The 26,751-nt window shown below is 44.7% G+C and overlaps 1 protein-coding gene across 5 annotated transcripts; it reads right to left on the bottom strand.

Moving 5' to 3' along the window:
- ebf2 (EBF transcription factor 2) lies at window positions 1-26,523 on the bottom strand. 5 transcript variants are annotated; one of them, XM_037482998.2, is made up of 16 exons: window positions 25,983-26,518; window positions 24,333-24,489; window positions 22,627-22,684; window positions 21,327-21,382; window positions 21,171-21,244; window positions 19,738-19,806; window positions 5,610-5,691; window positions 4,008-4,149; window positions 3,155-3,285; window positions 2,809-2,935; window positions 2,613-2,701; window positions 2,458-2,523; window positions 2,141-2,315; window positions 1,860-2,042; window positions 1,604-1,774; window positions 1-1,424 (listed from the first exon to the last, which is right to left on the bottom strand). In XM_037482998.2, exons 1-16 carry the CDS (start codon window positions 26,114-26,116, stop codon window positions 1,393-1,395), a joined length of 1,746 nt encoding a protein of 581 aa, XP_037338895.1. In that variant the 5' UTR covers window positions 26,117-26,518; the 3' UTR covers window positions 1-1,392. The 5 variants fall into 5 exon arrangements, 4 of the variants coding, with proteins under 4 accessions (XP_037338895.1, XP_037338894.1, XP_037338892.1 ...); XM_037482997.2 differs by having other exon boundaries at window positions 22,627-22,690; XM_037482995.2 differs by having other exon boundaries at window positions 1-1,774; window positions 22,627-22,690.
- Between the last annotated feature and the right edge of the window lie 228 nt (window positions 26,524-26,751).

A 26,751-nucleotide genomic window follows, 5' to 3' on the forward strand; every position in this document is an offset into this window, starting at 1 on the left:
GACGTTTACTTATTTGTTTTATTTGGAGCACAAAATATAATTACACCTTGAAGATATACAAATCACATTTGCACCATTTTGTGTACCGTTTCAAAGGATGATGGCTTAAAAAAAACACATTATTAAATTGCTAATATTTTTTAAATAAATTAAATTAACCAAACTCTAAAAAGAGTGTCATCTACTCTTTGTGTTCTCTGTTTTCACGACCTGAGAATGAAGTTTGTGTTCTGATGACACAAATCAATGAGTAAGAACAGCATGATATGGATTCATTAACACCTAATACGCCCCGTTCTTTTCAATTGAGCAGTTGTATGTTTTCATTTACTGTACTGCATAGTGACTAAACACCTGTATTGGGTTGAGGCATTTTAATTATAATTGTTAAATCATATTCAAATTTGCAATGTGGAATGAAATAATATCAGGGCTGGTGTGAGGAAGCATGCATTATAAGTAAAATGAAAAAGAATAGGGCTAACTAACATTCTTCCTTTACACAAGGACAATACACTCTTTAGGGTACAAATTCATTATGCTAGAACCTTGAAAACTGGGGACATTTTATTTCCAAAAAGTGTGCCGGACTTTATCCTCTCCACTAATGACCATTTAGCAAATTAATTAGCAATTGTTGAGATAACTTCATTTCATTAACAGTTGGAAAAGGACCACTTTATAAAAACACGTTTATATTATTCCCTAAACTAACTATAATAAGTTAAATTGCTTGTTCTTAAATAAATCAATATATGAATTCCTTTAGTAATAACCACTGAGACAAAGAGTTCTCTCTTGTAAAACCCTAGAGATCAGAACAAAAAATAAAGGGTCTATTTTTCTGGAATGTAAATTGTCATCAAAAACTCTACTACAAAAAGAAAACTCTTGCTTACTCACAGGCAGCGTATTCTCGTGCCATTAAAGGTGTCCACACATGGACAGACAGCACCCTGCGTCTCAGAGCTGCAAAGTTGCACCAGAATTGTTCGTCTCTGAAGGCGGTTTATGCGCGTTGGAAGAATCAGATGCATGCGGTAGCTCGCCAGAGGTCAATACAGATGCTTTTGAATCTGGAGTTTTCCTTTTGACACACACGCACACACAGCAATACCTGGTCAAGTCTGGTGCTGTTAGCTAAGGAGCTTTGTCCTGTTGTAATGTGCTTTGCCTCTTAAGTAGATGGCTGTTCTTTGGACGTTATCAAAACCCATCCTTTTCAAGAAGAAGGGACTAAGAAATGGCAGGTTGGGGGGGGGGGGGGGCTCGGGAGGGAAAGTTTAAAACGGTGATCAAAAGTGAGACATTTTCCGTTCTCCCTTCCCTCGAAATGCCAAAAAGGGGCTAAGTGAAGCAGTGGTCTGGGGTAGCTTGGTGTGGGTGCTTTGCTTACATCGGGGGAACAACCAGGCCCATCATCGCTGGAGAGAAAAAAATATACCAAATCTATGATTCTAATCAATCAGCTCTTGCATTATTGTACATCCAGCAACTTTTCTTTCCGCCTTGTTCAGTCAAACTTTCGAGCGGTTAGTACGAGGGGGTTAGACTGCATTCGTGAGCTCGGACAGGGGGGTCAGATAGTGAGTTGGATGGCTACCTCTGAAGCTGTTCCCCCCTGTGGCGGGGCAGGCAGGGGAGGGAGAGCCCTGGGGCCTGAGGACGGGGGCAAAAGCACTCTTCTGTTTAGCAGCAGACGGGAAGGAGGAGAAAGGCAAGAGGGACGATGAAGAGCTGGAGCTCCCTGGTATGGTGGGGCTGGACGGCATTACTGTGGATCAGAGAGCAACCATCAGTCTCAGGTCTGAACATGACAGCGGGCTCAGAACTGTGTATGGATCATTAGAGGCTCTTACTGTAGGGAGAGCCGGTGGGGGAGGCACTGCTGAAACCAGGAGAGCCAGGGACTCCGAGACTGGTCATGGGAACTGTCCCATAGCCTCCAGTCATCCCTCCGCCGCCCCCGTAACTTGAGTGCTGAGGAGTGGAGGCTGATGGGTAACCCCTTGGAGACAAACTGCTGGAATTTCTGATGTAACCTGAAGTAACAATGAAAAGGTCGGGTCAGTTCTTCTTGATTTGTTAATTTAAGAAAAGGAAGGAAAGTATCAAATGGTCCACGTCTTATTCTGCTCACCTTGGCTGCTCTGTCCGTGCTCCCCGATGCTGACGCCTAACTGAGAAGGATATGAGCCCAGGCCCATGACACTGCCGTGGGCCGGTGAGCTGGGCAGCGCCTGCAGCTGACTGTGAGGACGAGGAACACTGTAGAGCGCCTCGGCGATGTCTGCTGCACGTTTCAGCAGCATGTCCTGCAGGAGATGCACAGACATTAGCAATGGCTTGCATTGTCACATTTACACAATGAAGCCACATGGACTTTTTTAGGCTTTTAAGATGTCGCCTGCATGTGTAGACGCACACGACTATAAGCTGACAGCTGCTTCCATTTACCTGATTACTGTGTGGATTTCCGTAGAGGGCCTCCACAAGATCTGCTGCTCTCTTTAGGAGAATCTCCTGCAAAGAAAATCATTCATTCCGTTAATATCTCGGTGGATATATTATTGACACAGTTCCTTGAAAACACATTATGGGCAATTTTTCACCTTGGCTAATTTCTCCGGGTCACCAGGATGTCGAGGAATGACCTTTTGAAGTCGCTGGAAGCCATAGTCTATAGTGGGCTCATTTAGGGCTGAAAAAAGCGGAACATGTATTGCAAATCAAACCATATTCTTTAACGTCCTTAAACTATTGAAAACCCTGTGTGAAGTCTAAACAAAGCCGACGGGGGTGTTTTACCTGTGTAAATGAAGCGTCCAGGTGCTCCCTTGCAGAATTGTTTGGATTTATAAGACAGTGTGACCTCCACGACCCCGGGGATGTGTCGAGGAGGCGTCTGGACACGGATGGCGTGTGGTGTGATCAGCTGAGGAACAGGACACAAGACGGCACAAATTATACCCCTACACGCCTGGTAAATATTTAGGCTGACACAATACTGTGGAAAGATGAATGAATGTATGTGCATTGCCCATAAATCGTTTAAATAATGACCCAAGCCATATGCTATGTATACAGTATATCATTTCAAAATAAGCTTCAGACTGTACCATCATCAGTGAGATGCTTTGAAGACAATTCCTACCTCACTCCACACCAGCATGCTGCCAAACACCACCTGCAGGCCGTCAAAAAAGTTCTCCCCAATGACGATGACCATCGCCCCGCCGGTGGTCCAGCCCTCACTGGGACTAATGGCTTTGATGCACGGGGTGGCTGGACAGGAGGGCAAAGCAAGAGTTACCCCAAGTCATTCAATTCAGCATGTACAGCAGCTGGAGAGAGGACGGTAAATCTCAGGCAGGTGTGTTGGAAGTGCTCTTTAGTTTTGGTTTATTCAATTCAATCAATCAATTAAAAAGCTCATCGCAAAACTTTCAGAAATGTTCAGTTATTTAATTGTATATATGTGGCTTTGTTTGTGAATAACAACAAAAGCATCAAAAACCCACACAGAATTGGATCTATATCAGATTTTGCTTAGAAATCATATGATCTGCAATTGTACAGAACTGAAAAAGCTCAAGTGAAAACTGGTGTCCTGAGTACACAAATAGAAAAAGTATTCAGCTCTTTTAATTGAGAAAAAGTAGCAGTACAACAGTGTAAAGAAACATGGTCCTACACTTAGAGTTTAACTACATAGAAATATGGATGCATTATCAGTTAAATGTACTAAAATGACAGCATTAACATGCAGGAAATGGATGGACTTCTTCATGTTTGAATTTGATTTTTTTTTAATTGTCTTAATGAATGCATTAATTAGCTCATCTAATGACCACTGGTTATGTTTGATGTATCACGGCGATTAGAAATGGACATTAAGGAACTCAAGTACCTGCTGTTACAGTGTGTTGAGTGTGAATGATGAAGTAGACACGTAATAAAACTGAAATGAGGTGTAACATTGTAGTGTTACGTTGTCACCGTCTCACCATATTCCATAGTATTCTCCACAGACTCGCCGGGCTCCAGTCTGCGGGCCCTTCGGCCGTGCTTAGAGTTGTTGTGGACAAACATGTTGTCGGACACTGCCAGGACGTGGCCATCTACACTCACGGTGCTGGACAAGACCACCTGAGAGAAAGAAAGAAGGAAGATACATGAGTGTGTGCAGCACACTGCGAAGTCTCCGATTACGAGTCCCGGAGCGACAATCTGTTTGAGCATACAGGTGATAGTAATATTTCTCAAAAGCTAATGTGACATCCCAGAGATGTTCATAATATGTCTGCATTCTGGTGATGACACTACTCACCCCTACACTCCTCCATCAGGCCTCCATATGGCCTCTCCACTGCCCCTCGCCTAACTTTTTGGGATTCATGTAGCCTGCAGCAGGCTCATCGCTATCTCCTCCTGATACTTCATTGACACCAAACACATGGACCAGATCTCCCATTTTTGCCGGCCGTTAAAACAGTGGATGATATATAGTGGCCTAATTTGATTTTCTGGCTGCAGCATGTGTGTCCATTCCCACATCTGCCTCGCATAGATGAAACACGTAATTAATGGGAGGATACTTCTCTGGATATTTATGAGTATGGATGTGATACTATTTGTGAAACTTATAAGGAGGTTGAGTGTTTCTGTAAGAGCATGTTTTTGAGAATTAAAAAGAATATTTCAGCAAGAAAACGTAACTTTCTATTAAACAATAACCTATAACTATTTATAGTGACCATTTTTAGAAAATCAGACGGCAAATATAAAACCTTGCTCTCCCTTCAAAATAGACACATGGCAGTAATTTTGAAGGTGAAGGAACATGAGAAAGAAAAAGGAGAAAAAGCATATGTGCTGTAGGCGGTGGAAGGGGAGGGGAACATGAAGGAAAATAACTGTAAATTATCGATCAAGCCGAAGACTCCTGTCCAGTCCTGATCACCTTTTAACCCAGAGATGAGAGTCTTGGAGCACCCGTGTGCCCATAACTTTTCAGCATGTGTCACATCGCAGGAGTTAAAGTAAACAATGTGGAAGACAGAGGGAGCAGGAAGAAGAAGGGGAAGGTACGTAGGGTTTGCAGGGAGAAGGAGAATGCCAGACAGGGGCCGCTGGTGCTGAAAGACGGCAGAGGAAGTCGGGCGGGAGGGTCCCCTGTGACCACTTCCTGGGTCACGGAGCATGACCTCCTCCATCTGGAGCCGATCACTCAAATCTTGACAACTTCCTGAAACACCTCAACCTATTTCCTGCACCGCAACAACCAAGTCTCCCACATATCTAACTCTTTTTGTTTGTCTTTCCATCTCTCTGACTCCTAATTGATTTTTGATTTTTACCTCCTTCCTCTATGTCTCCTATTGGGAAATCTTTTTTCAGAGCTTTACTAAGCCAAAGACTCAACTTAGAAAAAAGATATTGATTATGAAGTCTCCATCTAATACAATGGGGGGCATGAAGGGGGTGTATTTTGACTGTAAAATGTAATTTTTTAACATAATTTCATTCCCTTAATCAGTCCAAAGTATCACCAGCCTCCCATTTCCCACTTACACACACGCATGCATTTTACCCGTCTTTTTTCCTACCTGGAATCTCCTCATATCCCTCGGGTTTCCTGCTGTCTTCAGACAATTCTGGTTACATTTTAGGAAAAACTTCAGGAAAAACCTGCAAAGGTAAAGAAGAGGACACACGTTTGTACATCAGCGAAGAAAACGCATGAAAGCGACGTGCTGCACTGCCACACTGGCATGCAAAGAAGACATTCATTATTTCCCAGAGACAGCTCGTGTGTATGGTGTGTGCGTGTGTTTGCGTGTCTTTGTGATTACAGTTCTGACATCAATCCAAGCTGTTTAACTTACTATTAAAATAAATGTTATTACACTTTAAATCAAGTAATTAGAATCTGAAGCACAGTCCAGGGAAACATGCTGCTGTGTTTCAAAGTAAAATGGAGACAGTGATGTATTCCAGGGGACTCTGGGGACCGCGGTATCCCGCAATGCCATATTTGAACCCCCATATGGGAATGGAGAGGGAACGATGTGGAGACAACTACAGAGAAAGTGAAATGAGGAGGTGGAAAGAGGAAGGTATTGTGACATGGGCCCAGGCATTGGTATGGACATTTGTTTTCCAGTATACGTGTCTCATTAAGTATGTGAGAGTACTTTTGAGTATGTTGAGGCAGGGGGAGACTGAGACGCTGGGAGAGAGCGCTGCTACACCAAAGAAAACCCGAGAGAAAGGTGGAATAAGAAGGAAAGAGGAAGACTTTAGAGAGAGAGACTCCAAATCCCAGGTGTACACAGTTCGGCAACACAGCCCGCTGCCATGGCAACGCAGCTCTGCCGCAATCCCAAAGTCCCCACGCAGAAAGGCGAAGAGAGCGATGGGAAAGAGGAGGCAACAACAAGAACACATTCCATCACAGAAATGTAGGAAAGTATATATAAAAAGGGCAGGTGCAGACAAAGCCATGGAGATCCACACAAATCTCTTTAGACAGAAGATGTGTGTTAAAGCAAAAGAAAAGAAAAATGAGCTTGGAAGCGTCATGATAGAATTATGGCAATTGGCACATATAAAGCCCTCAAACCAGATGTCCACTTCACTTTGCAGAGAACACTACTCTGTCTTGCCAATGTAAAACACACCCATTAGTGTTCCGATAAAGCAAACAACAACAGTGCGGAAGAAAAATACTGCCGAGGGAGGCAGCGGTTTGAGGCTACATCTTCCTTCCCATTGCCACCCGCACTTTGCTCTCTGCAAAAATAAGTCATCTTAATGGAGAGCGGTTGTTTGGAGAGGAACTTCATATTGCCCCCACAGCCCCGAACTCTCCCATCAAATACTAATCTCTCCCTCATTCTGTCAGTCTTTACTCGGCCCTCTTCCATCACTCGCTCATGCTTTCTCCCTTGTGAACAGAATCTGGCTTGAAACGGGCTCTCAGTTCCAACAGTGTGTCCGAAATTTCTTGATTTGGGGTATTTTTTTCGAGGACAATCAATATTGTGGTTGGCAGAGGGTGGTTTTAATCTAGAGAGTTTGGACCTCCAACCTCAAAGCTGGGCTAGACCTCGGTTTGGGTGGAAAAATGCTAATTTGTGCCTCTCCCATTTCCCTCCTCAACAGCCTACATCTCCTTGTTGGAGATCATGTCTGCATCAGTTTAACACCATTTCATATCACAATGTGCACAGTATCACATTACAACGCAAAGGCTATATGGGTTGTTTCCTGCTTCTGAAGAGAGACCATGATCTTGTACTGCCTTCTTTGAGGGTTCTGCTATTTGTATGTTTGATCCGTGCTTTAACCGCAATTTTTATTCTCCGCCACTTGCTTCTCAGCTACTTAATGTTCATCTTACCAGCAGTCATCATTCATTTGACTGACTGACAGGATAAAACTTGTAGAGACGCTTCCGATAGCAATATCACAACCCTAATTGAGAGGTTGTCTGCATCCATCTGCGGCTTTGTGCACTTTCTGAGGGTTCTTGACCTTGTTTGTTGACTTCTTCTCATCATTCCATGTTTGTATGACATCAGATGCCTCACACACACAGAAATACACATTCACATGCATGCACGCACAACCTAATACACCGACACCCCCACCTTTGCCCTCCTCCTAAAAACCCATTGAGTCAACTTTTCACCCCCCTCAGTTCGGACGCACACAGCTGCAAATGCTGAAATTAAAGCGAGACATTGACGCATATATTAGCATGCATTAGCCGCTTCCCCCTGCCCACTTAACATGCAAATCTCCCAGCCCCGTCGCCTCGCACCTTCTGCCACACATTCATTTGCTGAATTATAATTAGACTAATCTTGCATAATTAATAAGAAGTCGAGGACCCTCTGTTTTTTATCCCCTTCTCTATTGTGGTTGCAAAAGTTTAATATTGCTGTTGTTTGTTTTTGTTTTGGTAATGTAATACACCCACACACCTCCCCATCCAGAGTGAAGAGATAAGGAGAAAATGCAAAGAATTGGAGGTGATCTTCATGTCACAGGAAGATTGCAGGGAAAGGCTATTTTCAAAGAACTACCTAAGCATGTTTATTTTATAATGTGTGCCTTGTTCTTTACATTCAAAGAATATCTGTTTGGTAATAAAAGACTAAAATGGTGGTTATGTTTGTTAAAAACATTATGAAGTGAGTAACACAGTACAAATAAAGCTACTGGAAACATTTTACAACTTTTTAAGTGTCATATAAATCGATAGTTTGTTCTTGAACCACTGATTTGTGAACGTACTGTAAACTGAGACATATTCCTGTGACATTAGATGACTTTAGTCTAAAATGACTTTTACAATAAACCAAGGATTGATAAGTGCAACTCCTCATTGTTCTCTGGAAAATGAAAAAGGTAATTTAATACCAGACTTTATTGTGGCAAACAAAGGCAAAAGGATTTTACCCCTCACAACATCTACCCTCTACAGACACACTTATGACAGGAAAGACAAACAAAACATGGACCCAAATCTTAAACCTTGGGATCAATTTCCACTGTGGCACCACAGGGAGCCGGCTTTTTCTTTTCTGTCCTCACTTCTGCATCTCTGTCAGGGCCTCCAATCTCTTTTGTGTGCATCTGCTTCAGTTCCCAAGACTAAACACATGCCTCCCAGCATGAGGCGGCCATCCTAACGTTGACAACATGCTTTACGAAAACTAGCTCAACGACTAACCAGCAGCTGGCGATACTGAAAATACTGCAGAAATGCAGTTTTTGCAAATATCTCAACTCTCAGTGTGGACTCTCAGTATCGCATTTCTCAGCCCACCGTGGCATCTGTTACAGATGAGTGTTACACATCGGGCTTTACACATGGCCTTAATCATGCAACCAGCACCTAGGCAGCGCAGGACCCCTAACAAAAGTTTTCATAGGCGCTCATCAGCACTAATCACTGTTGACATAAACTGCCTTTTCACATAGACATAAAACACATCGCCCTCTGTGCTCATTGTAAATGAAGGTTTACTGGTGGCCGAGGCTCTTGAAGCACGTGATGCAAAAGGCTTTAATACAGAGTGCAAGTTAGTCAACACCAAGGCTAGAAAACGTATCTCCTTTTCTGGTAGGTTTCCGAGGCCTTACATTCCTGGGGTTACTGCACAAAATATGACACATTTATGCTTTAAGAAATAAGAGGGGATACTTTAGGGACAGAATGAAGAGATTGTCAGGAGTTTTAATGAGCACACATGGAGGCCCTGCTGCTCAGACATGGAGGGAAAGAAAAAAGGGAGCGAAAGTACCAATCCAGTATCCAAGCATCCACGTTCATCCATGTAAATCTCTCCCCTCCATGAAGGGCAATAGGTATTGATTTCTATTGCGGAGCAATAGAGGAACAGAAAGGTGGAGAACAGGGTCGGCAAAGACAGAGGAAGAATGTTGATGTCCTGTATTCAGGGCAATCACTCATCACATATCCCCACCTCCCACCACCCCCCTTAACACTGAAAAAACAAAACACTGTCCTGACATCGCGGTGGAGGGGAGCTAAGGGGAGGGCAGGGAGGGTGGGAGGAAAATTAGGAAACCAGATGTGAAGCATTAAAACATAGTGACATGCTGAGGGCCTTCCTCTGCCACACTCACACACAGCGAGCACTAACTCATGCAGCAGGCCCAGATAGTATGCATGCATGTGTCCCACACTGGCTGTACACACACACATGCACGCATGTTTTCACAGGAAAATACACAAAGACAAATAGCGACTGGCAAGCAGCCATGCGCGCACAACCGATCGTGAGACAATAGACACATTAGCAAAAAGCACACCTCAAAAACAAATGTCTAAAAGTCAGTTTTGCACATGCAAGCTGTGATAATGGGTCAAAAACATGCTGTAGCCTACGGCTATGTGCTAAGATTTGGATAAATTAGGCCGGGGTCATCACGCATCAATGTATGGATATGCATCCAATTAGTACATTTACCCCAGCAGAGGAAAGGCTGGGGGGGAGAAAAGAAGGTGTTTTGTTTTCCTTCATTGGGAGAGCTGTTTGGGGGATGAAGCGGAGGGGTGGGGGAGGGATAGTAATAAATACCCCACGCCCGGGTCCCTTGGCAGACTGGAAGCTAGACTGGTCACCAGGGTTAACACCCGGGGCACATGACCTTTGACACTGCTAATGGGGCACAGAGAACCCTCCACGAACTGATACCCCCTCTGTCGCATACCGCCACAGGACCTTTCACACCAGCCTCCATATCCACCCCCCCCCCTCATTCGCCCCCTAAAACATACAGGAATATCTGTGGCATCAGCTTCACTCGCCTTTCACCAGCAAGCATCTCACAGCCCAACAGACTCCATGCTTGTCTTTTGTTTTGTGACAGCTTGTGAAAACTACATCCACTCATCAATAAAACAGCTGTAGCTTTCCAGACATTAACAAGATTGTCACAGTTGAGACTTGTATTCACCGTCTACCTATTAGCAAATGACTGGTTGCCACGTTACGCTGCTGTCTAATGGCCTCTCAGTGACATCACCTTTTTATCTTTAACCAGCATCTGTATACTCACATGCTAACAAGCACCTCAAAACAGCCAAAGATAATCCAATTGTGGGAAAAATATTCAGATCTTATCTCAAGTAATGGTGGTCATTGTGCAGCTGACTGGCTGAATGATAGTAGTAACTACATATATGGGTGATATGTCTAATTTATACATGTTTGTATATAATATATATATTACTGACTTAATTTAAGTATTTTATTTGAATATAATGTAAATAGTTATGTAAAGTACAAGTATCTCAAAGCACAGTAGTTGAGAATAACATACTTTATTGATCCCTAAGGGTGCCCAGGAGGGACACTGGCACTTGTCCAGATGCCAGTCCACACGACTTGCTCCATACTGGGAATGGGTTCCCAAGTCCCCACACATCTGGCTACTGCTGCCAAAATATCCCCTAAAACACTGGGTACTCTGCACATTATAATACATGTTATTATCCAAAGAGTTTTACATTGCATTGTAACCCATGAGTTACATTTTGCCTGGGGAGCAATGAGGGGTCAGGTGTCTTGCTCAGGGACACATGGCACATGGGGCAACTGGGACTCAAACCGCCAACCCTGCAGCTCCCAGCACATCACACTACTCCATGCACCACCATGCATAGTATATCTTCCACTGTGAAGATATTCCACTTCACAGATCAAAAGGGGGGCGCATCGCTCGTTGGTACCAACTGCAGCGCTGCTGTAGAAAACTGTGGGTGTTGGAAACAAAAACCACCCCAGGATTATAATCTAATTTTATTCATTTAGATTTATTATTTCTGATTCAGCTAAATGTATTTCCGCCTGCTTGCGGGTTGACAAAATTCAGCATTTAAGAAGTTTGTAAAGTAAAAAAAGTATGAAATATAAAATATATTGAGAAAACATTACCTTCCTTTAAATAAAGAGGCAGACAGCGAGCAAACGGGGGACTCGGCTCTTTATGAATTTGACTGGTTGTGCCCCTCCCGGCCTCCCAGGCTGGCTTCACCCCTGCAACCTCAGCCCCAGCCCACCCCGCCTCTTAACTTGAGAACTGTGACAAAGCCAAACATGTAAACCACTAGTGCTGATTTATAGAGCTTGGTAGCGCAGTAAAACCTTCAGGCTTGCCGCCGCAAAAGTGACTGAAGCACGGCGTAGCTGCGAGGAAAACAAGGCTGAGGGGAGGAAGCTGAATGATGGGAAGGGTACACAAGAGGCACTCGAGGGTTTCAACAAGGTTTCTCCTGGGTGTTGAAGTGTTTTACTGCGTAACCTCTCGCGAGCAGCTAAATGTGCACCTCATCGATTTAAACTGAATCACTGTTTCGGTCTCTCGTGCTCAGCTTAAAGCAAAGATTTGCATACAAAGCTCGGCCGCACGGGGACCGCAGCCCCTCAAATAGATGGATATGGATAGATATTCAGAGTCTGGAGAACATGAATTCGGAACCAGGACAGGGAATAGAAGTTCCATCAGTGGCCTCACCTCTCCCAGCATGCTCGCTGTGTCCTGAGGGAAAAACATTCAAAATATAGTCTCAACTGTCTCACGGAGCACCCTCTATAGCTGAAGAGATCTCAAACATACCAGAAGATCATCTGGAATGCACTAACACAGTTCTTTCTCCAAACCCTTTCAATCAATCAGCCACTAAGCAGATCTACTAATAACGTGTGTGGGTTTCAAAGCTCGACCTGAACCTCTCGAAGATGAACAATGAATCTTGAATTGATGCCACCAGGAGGCAGAGGAGAGGAAAGAGAAGCAACAACAGAAGGAGAAGAGATGTCTTCTTAATTAGCCAGTAATGATAAGATCTGACAAACAACATCTGTTTCCAGAAGGAGAGGGGGGGGGCAAAGAGAGGGAGGGAAGGAAAGGGTGAGAGAGAGGGATAGGAGGAAGGACGATGAAAAAGAGAGAGAGAGACACAGTGAAGAAACCTGTGAAGCCTAGACAACAGGGACTAGCTTGTAAGAAAGTATGGGGGATGAGGAAATGTGTAGGGGAGGGAACGCTGTGTAGCGTGACACAATAGAAGAGTGGAGGAAGAGAAGTATAACAGAAGTGAGAGAAAGACAGAAAGGGGAGAGAAATCTGACAGGGGTGAGGGAGTCGAAATGCCGGGACGAATATGACAGACAGAAGGAGGAAAACAGATCAAAATGAGAGAAAAGGACGGAGATGGACAGACGGGCTGGATAATGGTGCTGCTGCACCAGGGAGGAAGAACGTGTGAAGAGATGGGAACGGAATCACTCAGAGGTCCGGGGTGCTGTAATTTACTGTCCGTGGCTAATACACAGCAAATGTGTGGAGCCGAGGTATGGGAGAGGAGAAGGAACTGGGTGGTGGTGGGGGGGGGCTGAAGGGAGGGCAAGCTGACTGTTGGGGCTCCCAGCAGGCCTGCTGGGAGCCTGTCAGCAGTCACATCACCCCCTGCCCTCAGCCCTGACAGATTCATCAGGACCATTACACACACACACACACACACACACACACACACACACACACACACACACACACACACACACACACACACACATAGTGATGTTGCAATTGCTGTTCCTGTTTTCCTCTGAACTTTTTGTCCATGAGGAGAAAAATACAACATCTGCTGCATTAATGATTTAGCCAGAAAAGCACAAAAGAGCGAGCCAATATTTCTGCTTTGCTTTAACTTTGTATACTGCATTCAGTGCTTCTTCTGCACTCCCTACCATATTATTTTATAAGCATGGTGCTAATAAAGTGCAAGTGGGCTAAAAATGGGGATCTATTGTATAAAACTGTACCTACACAATACCCTTGTCTTTTCCGTGTCCCACAGGAGGGATAAACATTGCCTGAGGCATAATAAGGATACATAATCACATTTTATTTAAGAAACACTCCAGATGTGTAAATATTAGTGTTGGGAAAGGTTTTCAAAAAGGGAGAATTTGTATAGAAATCTAACTCCTGGGAGAGAAAAGTATGTCCAGAATCGAGATAAATAGACAAACAAACAAACAAGGCGGCTAGCGGGGCCAGCCGAGCACCAGGGGGCATTGTTAAGTCATTAGTGAAATTTAAGACTCTACAGACCGATCCCCATCACACACACACACACACACACACGCACACACACACACACACACACACACACACACACACACACACACACACACACACCCACAGCGGCTGCACCCAGCCAAAGAAAACAGCCCTTGTTCCTAAATACCACTGCTAACTGGCCTCTGACTCCGCACCCACACACACACAAACACACATGATGTCCTCATTATACTGATACAAAATCTTCTATAAAAAATGACACTGCAGGAATTTCACAATCAGTACTCACTTGCCTTTAAAACACCTTTAAATCACACTAATCTGCCCCCTTCTGGTCCTCTGAGTGCATCTCTACGCTGCTCAACGAAAGGTGAACCCGATTAGTGGACGGATAAATGAGAAGCCCCAGCGAGGCCTTTTCAGAGGGCTTAAAACTTCTAATTTGCTCCCCTTCCATCCCCTCTGCATCCCACCCCCTCTAAAAGTCCCCCTGCTGATTCTCCACATTAGCCCATCGGCAGTCCATTCCCATTTCCTGTGAAAACATTTCTCCACTGCTCCGTTTCCGACTGCCCCCCCTGTAGGCTCCCTCAAAGAAAACAAACCCGGCCTACAGCTCGTGTCAGGGTTCAAGCCGCAACAGCCAACACTGGCCGGAGCGGAGCAAAGGTGGCCAAACACAAACTAGGCTCATAACCTACTACTTATTATACACTTCCTGTGCACATATGAGTCCAGGATCTTCCCAGTTCACACGAGACCACTCCGCAGAAAGCTCGAGCCCTGCACATGGTTGATGAACTCGCTCTCAGTCTAACTCTGAGTCAGAGGCTCGCTGTTCGGTGCAGTTGCCTGTGAGTAAATTTGGTATTTCTAGACATTGCATCGTCTCTCCCTGTCTGTCTTTGTGTCATTGCCCCAGGGGAGGAGCCATCCCCGCGGCCCTGTGCCAGCTGCTCACTGGTCCACTGTGTGAGGCGGTGTGCACTGGAGCCTCAGGGCCCTGTCGCCACGCTGCCTGGCCCCCCGCCTGAGGGGCTGGCTGACAGGGGGTCTGGAGGGACTGGGCAGTACTACCCCACCGTGGAGAGACCTGTGACAGCGGGCTGAAAAGGTCCGGTGTGTCCGACTTTGTCTCTGAGCGCGTGTGTGTGTGTGTGTGTGTGTGTGTGTGTGTGTGTGTGTGTGTGTGTGTGTGTGTGGCACACAGATAATTTATACACATGTTTATACCCGCATCAGTGAGAGTCACTGAGTCGGACTGGGAGCGCCATCCAGTTTCTCAACAATGTGATCAGTCTGTGGAGAGAAATCAACCACCTGAGGACTCTTTCAACTCATATATAGCATCCAGTACTGAAATGTATCAGATACCTGTTCTGATTTTTTAGGATATACCTAGTAAATATTACATTATTATATGTAATACTTAACTGCAGTTACAAATTTTGACACGGAATTGCCAGCTGGCCCTAAATAGACCAAAGCCACTTTATGTATCGTCTTCACTATGTGATGGGTGGTCATGTACTGGTTTTTGATACTGCGTTATAGGAGAATACAGTAGTTTCTACATTAAAGCTTCATTTTAATGAAGGGCGGGTTTGCAGCAACTTTGCAAACATCATCTCCAGCTCTTTCTGTAGCTGGAGATTCTAATGAAAAAGCCCCTCCTCCATATCTGACTTTTTCTCAGCTACTTCTCACATGAAGTCTGCTTTGGAGATGATTTGTTGCACCTCAACATCTTCATCAAACATCCTGTTTCGGAGTAAATTGTTCATTTTAAGAAACAGACGGAAAATTTGAAACTCAAATCATTGAACTGGGTTTTCTTTATTTCTTGGCATCAAGAATGGAGGGTTCACGGCCCCTCTGGACTTGGAAGAGAGAGGGCAATGGGAGTACAGGTATAGGATGCCAGTATCAACAGCAAAATCTACAGCATGAGTTTCACTTAACAGCTAAAAAAGAATTGTATGTTCAAGAGTATGAGAAACAAATCTCCAAAAATGACAATGTTGTCTCACACATAAAACTCTCAAGTGCATATATGATGACCTAACGGGGCGACTTGGCGGCAGTGCATGAGTATGCATCTGGGAAAGGGGAGGAATTTGACCCCTGACACAGTCCAACAAATGTTACTGCATTTATTTTTTGGCTGATAGTTTAATGTTCTTTTCCCAAAGACTTGAAGCTTCTATTTTCTTTGTGGTTGGAGCTGAAGAACGAGGAGGCCAGCGTTCCCCTCCATTAGCAGCACAAGAAGCTATCTGCCCTGCTGCATGTACCGGCAGTGAAAAGGGGCCCTCGTCGTCATTTACTGTTATTTTTTAAATTAGTTTAGGACATGGAGACGCAAGCAGGTGGATGGACTACCATGGAAACAGATGGTGCCTCCCCGAGACTCCAGAGACATTTACATACACCAACAAATGATATCTGAATAGTTTATTGTCACACAGTCCAGACAGTGTTAATCCGTAAAGAACTGTTAAAAAAAGAGCCCACAGTTTTACTGCCCTGCAGAACGGAGAGTGCATGTGTATCTGAACGTTCATACTGGAGGAGCTCTGGAGAAAAACAGCTTTGATGATTAACATCAGCATAATGGATTAGCAGATAATAAACAATAAATATCCAACCACCTTAACTAAAGATATCCATTACACACCGGTAGGACTGAAAACAAGACTCTGCACTGAGGAGTTGAAAACAAACTAGTGGTACATGCACATCACTAGAACCAGCACTACAAACCGATCAATAAAATCCACAGTTTAAGATTAACAATAATGCATTCCGCTTGGAAAAACAACGATCAACTCAGAGAGAAAAGAAATAACTAAAAAAAAAGCCCAACATCAATGGGGCTTGTGCATTCTAGATTAAAGATTTTATTTGTAGTTCAGTATTAAAAATCCAGAGCGTAAATGTTCAAGTATGTTTGTCGTGAGCTCATTTTGAGTGTAAGGGAGGCAAGAGCAATATTGACAACATTGGAAAATTCCTATTGATTATTCTTCTTTTCTCTAAGCGCCAGCTTGTTAAAAAAGACCCGTCTTGGAAACACGATCAATTAGTGAGATAGTGCTCGCCATTGATTAGTCCTCCTCCAACCCCCCCCCAACTCACAAGGCTCTTGCCTTTCCATGGATCCCTCAACACACTTCTTATGACCAACTATTGATCACAGCTTCTTAGCCAAATATAAAAGCACTGAGCCTTGAGCACTGACCCCTCCCGTCCGAACCGCAGTCTCTTACTAATACTGACATCTGGTTGTCTCCATTGTAAACCCTGGGTTCACTCGTAAATGCAGAGGCCAGCTTCGGCCCAGAACCAATATAGTTCCCCTGAGGTCAGATGTCAGCATGGCAATAATGCCGCCATTACCGATCTGCCTATACGTTCAGAAGAGACAAAAAAGTGAAATAGCATTTAGAGGGAGGAACATGTGTTAGAGGGCTGATTATATGTAAAAATGAAATTGAATTATTTCAAAGTTGGTTATTGAATGGGTTAGAAAATGCAGTACATTTTGAGTTTATGTCAGAACTGGACATTTTTTAATGCTTGATAAATTACCAACACAGTAAATTGATTATCAACATTGTCTACATTAAATATTCTGACAACTAACCAATTGATTCACTAATTGTGTCAGCACTGAAAAAAAAAAAAAAAAGATAACCTGCCATATATAACAAAAATATCAGTCAAAGAGAAGAGACTCTCCAAACAGACCATTCACATCAGGCCTGTGAGTGTAGCAGTTCACCAGAGTTAAGATCAGACAATTGTAAAACTATTAGACACAGCGGGCGGCAGAGTATTAGATGATTCTCTCCCATCGGCAACTTAAGAGTCATCTCTTTGTCAACGACTGCCCTTGCTCTCTTCATCCCTCGGTCCCTCCACCCTCCCTATGGATCAGCTGTGATCGCCTCTTTCTCTTTTCACTCAAATCAGGATTAGGGAGAAGAGGAGGCGGACGAGGGTGCAGCAGCAGCAGAAGGAGAAGGGGGAGAGAAAACTGAAACAATATGGAAAGGAGATTAGAAAAGAGGGGGTTTGGGCCGTTTGGGGAATTGCAAACTCCCTTGTGCTTGGCTAGGTGTCCTAATGACACTGCCTAATTATGGCAAAATTAGACAAGCTAAAGGGAAGGGGGGAGGCGGGGGTGAGCCGTGTGAAGGCAAAAGAAGAGGAGCGGGGGAGCCAAGCAACGGGGAGTGATGAAGAAGCAAGCCGTGAAGTCAGTTGCATGTGAGAGCGAACGGGAAAAGAACCTCGTAAGGATACGAGGCGAGGAGGAGAGGAAGGGATGCAACAAAGACAGAGAAAAGGAGAAAGAAAAAAAGAGTTGAAAGCAGTGGCTGGTGCAATATCAGCAAGTGGGCCCAGCACGCTGCATGTTAATTGGAGAACAGGTGTTGGGGCTGGGAGCAGGAGGTTGATTACTGAAGCCACAGAAACAGACCGTCTCCTCCGCACACACACACACACACACACACACACACACACACACACATGAATAATTTAAGACCCAAGCAGTGACTGGGGAAAGGGTCAAAGTAGGGGTCACAAAGACACATAGACAATCGCACATACATCCATACACATACATAAATAAACGCGCAAGAATCCCCACACAGATGAAAATATACATCCGTCTGTGTGCACACAAACATGTAAATGCCATGAAAAACACACGCACATCTGCCAATCTTTTTCGGTTTGTGGTGTACATGTGTGCAGTCAGAGGAGGGAGAGCATATGAAGTGGGATAAAAGGGCACAGGGCCATGCGAAAATCCCATTGGCTTATCGGAAATTAACTGACTGCTAATAGGCTGCTCCCTGAGGAGAGGGTCTTGCAGGCCAGTCAAGAGATAGAAGCCCCCATCAGGACGGGATATGCCCCGGTGTGATTAGGGAGTACAGTATGTCAATGATTTAATTTAAATCAATCCTCACACGAGCCTTCGCACACAAACAAGGAGTTTCAAAGAGACGTGTAACAAAATGTGACTTCATCCGCCCAGCTGCTCACAAACAAATTCATCCCTTTTAGGAGGAAGTTTAAAGGGGTCACCGAGGGGGTTATTGGGAGAGTAATTCTCAACAGTAAATGGGAAAAGCAGCTGTTCCAAAAATATTGTGGGAAAATTCAACATACAACAGGGAAATTTTCTCCCTGTTATACAAAAACTATCTTTGGCGGAGATCCTTCGAGACAAACTGTCAACAGCCTGCCAGCTCGAACTGAGGAGGGGAAAGAAAAGGGTCCTTGACGTATATGAAGTGAGTGTTTTCCAGACAGACGATCGCAGAGAGGTAAGGATACAGGGAAGAGAAGGGAGAGGAGATGAAGGTTGCGTCTATGACATCACAGAGAAAGTATTTCACGTGCCGTCTGCTTACAAGCATTCATCACACTGGTTAATGGCGGGCCGACAGCCAGAGACCTCCAAAATCCCTCGGACGTGAAGGGCCTCACACACGCTGATTACTGACGGGGTCACCTGCCTTCATGCCCGGTAACTGGCTGTCAGGGTGAACATTTACCACACATGTCCTGTGCTGTGGAAAGCGCCACATGCTTCTGATAAAAACAAAATCTAAGCTTTTGGCAGGTTTCAGGTGCAACGTCGGCCTTTAGACGTAACGAGCAGGAGAGAGAAACACATGGGGGGCAGACAGACACATTTTTCATGCTGTGTACCACAAACCTCCCTGAATTGATGCCGTGTAAACTGACGCGGCAGAAACAATTATTTGAAAATATTAGGGTTTTTATGTGTTGCAGACATGCACATATTTATGTGTGAAATATACGCACAAACATCCGTGTGTGAATGCATTTTCACCGAGGCTTCTGTTCTGCTTTGTAGCTGCTCCTCTCTCTGTTCGTCTAAATGCAACAGCTGCTTAGTGGGATCCCACCACAACAACCTGCACATCAACCTGCAATCTCTGTCCTGGTGTCTCTGTGAGCGTGTAGGTGCATGTATACAAACAAAGGTCAACCTAAACATTTGGTATGAAGAGGTACTTGATCAAGGCAGTGGACACTGTGTGGGATGTGTTTAGATCTCATTACCTGTCAATGATGACTGGGTCAGAGGGCGTCTCGTTTCGGTTGCCGCAACTTTTCTTCTCACAACAGCGGCTGCGTGGGCGGTTAAGAGAGAGAAAAGAGGAAAAAGTCAGTCAAATTTAAACAGGAGGAGCCACTGTTTGTCTGACCCGTCCATGAGCACAGGCCCAGACTGCTGCGACGCAGCCGGGGCCAAAACCCAGGAGCACACAAAGGAGGCATCAGAGGGGGGGGAGGAGCAGACAAAAGAATAAAAGAGGAAGAAAAGGTACAACAACACACCCTACAAACAGTGAGAGACCATTCAAAAGTGAAAAGCCAGCCTGGCAATCTGTCACATTGATTTCAAAATCAAACTCATCCCCCACGCAGCCTCACACACACACACACACACACACACACACACACACACACACACACACACACACACACACACACACACACACACACACACACACACCCTCAACATCATACCATTCGTCAGCAGTCCTGTCCGAGGAGCCTGCTGGCCACCCAGACCCCCCCCCACCCCCCCCACCAAAGTCCCCTTGAATGCATAACAAAAGTGCCCCCACCCCTAACCATCTGCCACCCCTACACCTCGCCTCACCCCTCTCGTGTCCCAGCTTGGCCCTGCCCTGCCCCCCTCCGCCCCCCTGTCAGACGGCCTCACTCCCCAGCTGTGACGCTTGCCCTCTGCCTCCTCGGCTCTGTTATTAGCCAGCTGTGAGTCACATTCGGGCATCTGCTGGCTACACAATGGCAAAGCCCACTCTGTCTTAGCCCCTCTCCCAGTGTCCCAGCCCCCTATCCTTCCCCCTGCTGCCCTTGAATCCTGGGTCACTGCCCCACTTCCAGGCCGCTCTCGGCTTCTTCTCAGTCCATAACCGCATTTTCACCTTTTTTTTTTGTTCGCCAAACACTGAGCAAAAACCTTCTGATCCCGAAGTCATGACTGCACTCTTTAAATTTGCTTTCAGCTCCGTGTTACATGGAGACACTGGAACTATTCTACTGGACTTGTCATCGCATGTTGACAAAGTCACAGTTCAATGAGGAAATGGCTGATTGTTCACCAAAAGTATGTCAGCTGCTGTCAGCTGGGTCTAGTTGCAGAACTCCCGGCCGGCGAGCGAGGGGTGCCAGCAAGAAACAGGAGCTGGTTAGATGACATGCAGCGTTACAGCAGAAAGCAGCAGGGGGGAAACCAGTGTAACAAGGATGATGACTGACAGGCCAAACCACAGCTATGTGTTTATTCATTTTACATTGTAGAGCCAAAGGAGTCTTCTTTAAACCACGTTTTGAGCTGACAGAGACAAGGAAGGAGGATGTAGGATAATGACATTTGGATTTCTCCTTAGGGGTGAAGGTTTGAATGACTGGGCTGTGTGTGTGTGTGTGTGTGTGTGTGTGTGTGTGTGTGTTAGACTCACCTGCACATGACCTCATGAGTGAGCAGAACTCTGCACATTTCTGGATTCTTGTTTTGTCCTTCGTATGATATGGGCTGTGTGGAGGAAACAAGGATCACACTCAGTCTCATGTGGAACATGTGAAATTTCTTCTTGCAATACTGAGAGTTTACCAACCTGTTTAGTGACGGAGTCAATAAGTCGTGCATAAAGATCCTGCTCTGTGCGAACCCCTACCAAAAATAAGGAGAAATTGATAGTTGTCAATCGCAACAACATTAAACTGCAGAGAGAAAACAAAGGCTCAGCCCTTAACCATTAATGAAGCAACTCAAACTGCAAGTAAAGCCCCAAAAAAAGTTCCTGAGGATTTTTTAAAATAAACTGGAAAGATTTCTGACAAGAATCTTTCTTTTTTTTATCTTAAACTCTGAACATGCGTTCCAAAAAAGTATTGAACTCTGTCCAGCCAACACAGAGGGATAAGAAGTTGGTATTTTCTCTGATGGTTTCTGAGGGGATTGAGATTTATTTGATGTCTGATGATTTTCAGCGACGTTCGACTTTGAGGCCAGAATTAACAACCACGCTCTCACGATTTGTCAAGCTGTTCTTGGGATTTTTGTGGGTCAAGTTTACCTAAGTGTTTCTTAAGGGGTTTAATCAAATTAAATGTCCTTTTTAACATTGTCTCCTGCTTCTATTTACTCAGGAACGTCTCAGACTGAGATTTCCAGAAACACCTGAACTTCTGGATGCTTCGAAACCTCCACTGTGAATGACACCAAACAGGGAAGCGACATGTAATGAACAGCTTCAACAAAACAAACGCATTTCCCCAGGATTTTTTTCCCAGACTTTCAAAATGTGTTTCTCTCATCAAAGTCTCGATTGAGATGCCTTTGATATCGCTTGGGGGAAGGGGATGAGAGGAGGGCAGGCCGTGCTTTTGGTGTGCTTGTATGTACATGTGTTTGTGCGCGCGTGTGGGTTTATGTGTGTGTGTGTGTGTGTGTCTGCGTGTGTATGGTGGGTGTATAAGGGGGTTGCTCTGGAACATGTCTTTTATCTTCTCTCCCATGGGTGCCACTGCGATGGCAGACCAGGGGCAGCAGTGGCTCATGGGAACCAAATTTCTCCGTGTATCCCCTATCTGATGAGAAAGCACCATGGGGGCTGGAGGAGAGGAGGGGGAGGGCAACATGTACCTCATTTCTTCCTGCGTGCACACAGAAGTGGCTAAAACGTACAAAATCAGTGATTAGACCATGTGCAGAGGGGAATTTATGAGTTCAGAGAGGAGAAAAAACGAGGTGAGGATCCGTAGGAAGATTGCTCAAGTGGAAAGCTGTGTGTCATGTTAGCACACTCGTGTGTGACCTCCTTCAACTCCTGATTCATGCCGGGCCGATGTCTGCAGGATCAAAGCTCAAAGCATCCGCCCATAATCTATGAACTCGTGTTTGACTCTACTCACCGTTGCTGTAGAGGAGCTGCAGCTTGTAGTGAGTGCCGTTGTTTGTCTTTTCTCCCGTCTGCTCCTTGGAATGAGACACAGACAAGCGCAGGGCAAGCAGTTAAGCACTTTTGAGGCACAGATAAGTACAGCTGAGCATCCCCACGCCGTGTTAAGCACAGCGAGTCTCTCCTAATCCTGCCGCTCTGACAGCAGCACCGAGATCAGAGGGTTGTAGGCTCGGTGCCCATGTGGGACCTTTGGTTGTGTTTGAGAGCTGAGCTCTTAACCTTCACTCTGATGTTCTTTGTAGAGGTTGAACCATCATGTCGGATGCAAACTTCTAAAAGATCAAATCCAGGGGTCCTCCTTGCAAGGAGGTATAGCACAGGGCATGGTTGTGCGCGCATGTGTGTGTGCAAAGTGCGGAAAGTATTGTGTGTGAGACTGAGCAGCAGTCGACCTTGACAGAAAAAACTTCCCTTACACTATCCCTCCCTCCCCAGGCACTCTCACTTCTCACTTCTCCCCCCCCCTCTCTGTGTCTTGTTCCCCCTCTTTCTTTCTCTTCTTCTACCTCTACTGGTCTTTCTAAGTGGTCTCAAAGGAATGCTCTCTGGTCCAATAACCCAGGAGGCTGGCATCACAGAGACAAGAGCCAGAGAGGAGGAGAGAGAACGAGGAGGATGGAGGAGAAGAGAAACTGGGAAGGAGACAGTTGTGAGGAGGGGAGAAGAAGTGAGGCAAATTAAGATGCATGAAGATACGTTGGAAAGTACAAAAGGGGTCCAAACACAATATCAAAAGCGAGCCTTGATAAGTTTGGTGAATATACACAGAGGAACATTTATTTTGCCATGCCTCATTTTACCTCTGCATAATTACAAAGCCAAAACAGATGCCAGGTTAACCATGCAGAAAATGAACTGCTCCACTCCGTCACGTTGCTCTACTTTGGCCCGTGTGGCATAAAGAGGAGCAAACTGACAGCTCGGCGTGGCACTGCCGCCCGCCCTCTCCATCCCTCTTTCCCTGTGAAAGTCATAGTAAAACTATGTTTGAACTTCAGCTGACACCACGGTGTCCTCCTGTGCTTCTCACAGGGGAGATCTGGTGCCAGTTTAGGAGGCTCTCGCTTCCTTCCCCGCAAGGAAGAAACATCCATCAACACGAGGCATGAAGCTCCCGCTGCAGGCAGTCTCTTTCTAACTCTCCACATTGCACCCTTCCTTGTTTTGGTCTTTTCCAACCTGAGGAATCAAGACCCCCCCCCCCCCCCCCCCAACCCTGCTGCAGTATTTAGAGTGTAAGAAGCAAGGGGGGGGGCATGAAGGAAAAGGAGACTTTGATGATTAGTTCACTGTATAACTTAACAGGAGCAAGCATAATTTGCATTTTAAAAAGTAGTGATGTCCTCCTAATGAGGCGAGCTGCTAATTAGTCATTAGATATTCTTTTTCAATCCCACATCATCAGCTCAATGAGAGTATAGCTTGTGTAGACATGTAGCCGTCAGCTGTTCGATATGGTTGGCTTTACTGGAGATGTAGAGGATCAAGTTGAACACCTGCTTACAGCTGAAATATGGTTTGGTACAGATACATGTGATACAGACAATGCTGGTATAGATGAATGGGTTAATGTGTTAGAATGTCCCTGACATAACTGTAAAGACGGAATAGATGACATCTTCAAAAGAGATCAGGTGTTCAGAAACGCTAACACACCTTGTCATGTTCAACAAAGTCCACAAAGGCCGTCCTCTCCACCTCCACAGGTTGGCCGTGTCTGTCATAGAGCGCCAGGACAAAGTGGAAGAAGTTGGACTTGCGGAGATTTGAGGGCGGCTGCTTCTCAAAATGAGCTCTCGACAAAGCTACTCCGCTGAGGACACAAGAGAAAGAGACATTCAGCTCCACATCCATTCACATTGTGTCTGCATTATACCAGTGTAAAGGTTATCTGTGATTACAACTACATGGAACATAATATTTACTGTTTCTCAAATCTGAATAAAACAATATAAATAATATTGACATTGCTCTGTGTGCAGTAAATTATTGGAACTTACTCCATTTCGTTTTCATAAACTCTATTTTCCATTGGTTATAATTTTTGTTTTTATTTTAAGTGGCTTACTTTTTTTCATACAATAATTTGTAATGGAAAAAACATGCAGATAATTTATATATATTTGGTTTTCCCAAAACCTGAAGTGAATTTACTTGTCTAAACGATAAACTAATGCAGCATGAAAACACAAATTAGAGAAAGAAGAAATGGAAAAGCAAAGCTTGTTGAAACTTAATTTGTTACCAAACGAAATTTCGTTTTTGTTAACTAAAATCCACCATTTGGGACCGATGGTGGTGGGAAATACTGTCGAAATACTGATGATTTATTTTTCTTAGTAAAGATTTCGTTTTTTTTTTTAAAGGAATAAAGGAGATGGAATCGGAGGGGGAAAAAATACCCATTTAAATTTATTTTTTTTGTGGGGGAAATCCAAAATATCAATCGTTATTAATAACTATTCTAAGTTGTAACATTACATTAAATACTGCATGACATCAAATGCCCTAGCGCCGTTGTTGTATTATTACTGATTAAAATTGCTGTGCATATTTAGTATACATTAGGAGCGGGGCGTCTGTGCGTGTGTGTGTGTGTGTGTGTGTGTGTGTGTGTGTGTGTGTGTGTGTGTGTGTGTGTGTGTGTGTGTGTTGGTAAAATCAAAAAGTATGAAGATGTTGATTGAACATCTGGGGAATGTGGAAAAAGTGCAAAAAGCATTCAACGTCAAATTAAAATCAAAACACGTTTACATCTGTGGATGAAAACAATGAATATGAAGTGCGTTGCGCATGAAGATTAAAGTGTTTTCCTATTTATCAACTTAAAAAAGCTGATTTGTGAAATTCAGCTTTCACGAACAGGTTTTCAAAAATACTCTCAAATTTAACTGTGTGAGCTTTGTAATTCCCTACACAAGAGTATAAATCTGAACAGTTGCTCCTTATTTTTGACATCTTGAAGCCGAATCGTTCTGATTATTGGTTTCAGGTTTCTGCCATATGGGCCTTCTTTCCTTTTGTGCACATGATGTCTCACTACTTTAAAACCACCACAATAATATAGTTTAACTTTCACATCATTATTAAAGAGGTTTCATGAGTTGAACAGTATTTAAGGGCGAGACTTGTCATCTTTTTCAACAAGTTTTTATGGGCGTCTGCCATATTCACTCATTGTGAACTGCATTTTGCTCGTGATGCCGATTCCGAAAAATTGATCCGTTAATTTGCTAACGCAATGCAATTGATGAGAATAGATGGTGAGAAGCTGATGTCAGTGGATCAGCTGGCTTTGTACTGTACCTTTGCGCCGCTACGTTCGCATCGACAACCCCGACATTACGCACCCACGAACGGACCGGGTCCATCTCCTCCGCAAGACTTCTCTCTTTTAATCCGCTCACTTCTCGCATCAAATGCTCCTGGATTCCGAACATTTAAGCCACGTCCTTCCCGTTTGGTAGCACTTTTTAAAAACTTTATAAAAAAAACTCAGCTTGTTCGCTAAAGCACTTTGGCCAACAAAACAACGGAAGGTCCAGCCACGGCGCTGCGCTCCTGTGTGACCGACGCTGAGCGATGGTGTTTCAGAAAGTGCCCGCAGTTCAAAATCCAAGCACTTTCCTTCAAGGCTGGAACGATGATAACAGATATATCCCCACACAAGTTGCAAGCATTGTCCAAGCCCAAAACGCCAGAGTCGGTTCGAGTGCAGATGATCACCTGCTCGCTGTGCTCATTCCTCACACAGTTCAGTCCTTTCCCAAAAATACTCTCTCAAATATGGGTGTGCAGTGCAAGTATCCCTTTGTCAGAGGGCCAGATCGGATCGAAACAGTTGATCCGAGGGCCAGGAAGCTTGCAGTGAAGCGCTTAATCGAAGCATGAATGAGACCCTCTGCTGGGATAGAGCGCGGAGGAGGGGCCTCGGTGCCATATGGGGGACCGATTGTTGCGATGGATGCTCTCATTGGTGTAAAGTGCATCCGTTGTTTGGACTTCTGCCAGACTCAGCATCCAACCAGTGACCCGTGCAGCAAAGTTCTACACATCAACTTGGACCAGGAAGGGA

This window comes from Pungitius pungitius, chromosome 5 (assembly GCF_949316345.1).
Source record: "Pungitius pungitius chromosome 5, fPunPun2.1, whole genome shotgun sequence".
NCBI lineage: Eukaryota > Metazoa > Chordata > Actinopteri > Perciformes > Gasterosteidae > Pungitius > Pungitius pungitius.